Source organism: Teleopsis dalmanni, chromosome 1 (assembly GCF_002237135.1).
Source record: "Teleopsis dalmanni isolate 2A chromosome 1, ASM223713v2, whole genome shotgun sequence".
Classification (NCBI taxonomy): domain Eukaryota; kingdom Metazoa; phylum Arthropoda; class Insecta; order Diptera; family Diopsidae; genus Teleopsis; species Teleopsis dalmanni.
The window spans coordinates 11,531,679-11,533,723 of NC_051846.1; the positions used below are offsets into that span (position 1 = coordinate 11,531,679).

Genomic DNA, 2,045 nt, shown 5'->3' on the forward strand with positions numbered 1-2,045 from the left:
GAAATATTAGAGAGTTTGAGTCCACAAGCAGGACTCAAACCCGCTTGTATAAATCACTGAACAGCAAATGCCTTCCATGGATTGTCTTTATTTGTTCAATAATGGTATTAATAATATTAATTATTTGCAAAAGTTAAATTTAAAAGATTTTATGTATTAATTTTTATTTTCGAAAATTTTTGAAAATCATACAAGAATTGAATCTGATTGTTGTTTGTTAAATGCCATATTAGTAAGTACTTATTATAATACTTTATAATATAAATACGTATTACATACATATGTATAATGGCCACTAACAAAATTTTATATTTTTAGAGCTACTAGATTATTCAACAAGTTTTAGTATTTTGAGAAAAATAGTATCATAATCGGGAACGGTAGCAATTGTGAACTAAACGTATTTAGGGTTACCGATAATTTTCATATAGCATAAATTAGTAGTTTTCAGTAATATACAATAAAAAAAACTACAAACATCACTAAAACGTCAGTTGCACAATCGATTATTTTATGTATGGATTACTGATTCTGGTTTGTTATTGAATAATCTAAACGTAACTTTTTCCCATCAACAATATGATCATCTTCACATTCCTCGGCGGCATATTTTGCATCGCACAAATGAGCAAAGTACACAAAACCATAACCTTTGGAGACGCCGGTCTAAAAAGAAAGGTCAACAATAACTATGTTAGAGAAACTTGTATATAAGATTTGCTTTTACTTTAGCTTCCCTTGCGATTTCAGCTTTATCAACCGGGCCAAACCGTTCGAAATATGTACGAAGCTTGAGTGATGCCGTGTTAACATTTAAACCAAATATTGCTAAGCATTTATTTGGTCTAGGTTTATACTATATAAAAATATGAGTAATTTTATATTCAATAAAGTTACATTCAATTGTATTGCTAGATACTAACGCGATCAGGTATACGTTGATGTCGTGACATTTTTGATTGATGATATCCAGAACTATGATTTCCTCGTGAGTAGTAAGTATGACGGTACCTAGATCCACTGCTTGAATCTGTACGAGAACTGGAGCTGGAAGTAACTGAGGACACCGAACTAGTTTCTGAACTTGAAACTGAGCTTGACTTATAGCTACGACTTCGGCTCTTAGTCAGACTCCTACTACGAGAGGTACCACTGCTGCTCCTTGAGCTGCTGGAAGAAGTTTCAGAGCGACGTCTACGCTTGTAGGAACTATGACTGAATAAAGTATGTAATTAAATAAATAAAAATATTTTTCAACTAAATTATAATCAAAATTTATATTAAGAGTATATATATACACGGATATAAGTTTTGTATTTCATACTTCTGATATTATTCTAATTTGAATATCTGGATGTTTCAGTTCGTTAATTGAAATATGTTTCTTTTTTATTTCATTCTTAGCCATTTTATGACTGTTCCAAAAAATTTCATTCATTAAGTTCTTTGCGTTAAGAAATAGGATTATTTAAACTACTACTACTAGTTTATGTATTTAAAAGTTAATATTAATGTACTATCTCATTTATATATTAAGTTATATTATTCTTTATAATTACCGGAATTTATCTTCGTCCGATGAATAATGGCGGCGCCTCTTTCTTCCGTAACGCGACTCGCGTTCTTCATCAGAAGAATGATAGCGACGTTTTTTATTCATATAACGATGCTTGGATTCCTCATCAGAAGATGTATTCCGACGTTCCTTCTTAACCTGATGTTCCATATTCAATGTAATACACTAAAAATAAAAATTCTTAATGAAAAATCCTGCTATTTATGCATAATATCTTTGATTTGTATTTAACTAAATTGATATATAGATTAATATATATGAAAATATATTGAAGATCTGACCTATATATAGATTTTAAGTATTATCCCTGCTCCACACTATACTAGAATCATTATCATTTATTTATCTTCTAACTGATGGCGAACCGTAGATCAGCATATCTTTCTGTGCGTCCTGAGGTGGATTTAAGATTTGATTTCTGTCCTTGATATATTTTTGCACTGAGTCGATTCTTAGATTAGTAAGCAAT

At 30.5% G+C, this 2,045-nt stretch overlaps 1 protein-coding gene across 1 annotated transcript; it reads right to left on the reverse strand.

Annotated features, from left to right (window-relative positions):
* Positions 1–272: 272 nt before the first annotated feature.
* LOC119671818 (transformer-2 protein homolog beta-like) lies at positions 273–1,735 on the reverse strand. The gene is made up of 4 exons (XM_038082616.1): positions 1,560–1,735; positions 924–1,215; positions 728–856; positions 273–666 (listed from the first exon to the last, which is right to left on the reverse strand). The coding sequence occupies exons 1-4, from the start codon at positions 1,724–1,726 to the stop codon at positions 523–525; spliced, it is 732 nt and encodes a 243-aa protein (XP_037938544.1). The 5' UTR covers positions 1,727–1,735; the 3' UTR covers positions 273–522.
* Positions 1,736–2,045: the final 310 nt, after the last annotated feature.

Coding starts and splice junctions, on each gene's coding strand:
- LOC119671818 (XM_038082616.1), bottom strand. CDS start 1,726: ATGGAACATCAGGTTAAGAAGGAACGTCGGAATACATCTTCTGATGAG. Junction 857..923: donor ATCAACGTATACCTGATCGC/GTTAGTATCTAG, acceptor ATTTTTATATAG/TATAAACCTAGACCAAATAA. Junction 667..727: donor AAATCGCAAGGGAAGCTAAA/GTAAAAGCAAAT, acceptor CTTTCTTTTTAG/ACCGGCGTCTCCAAAGGTTA.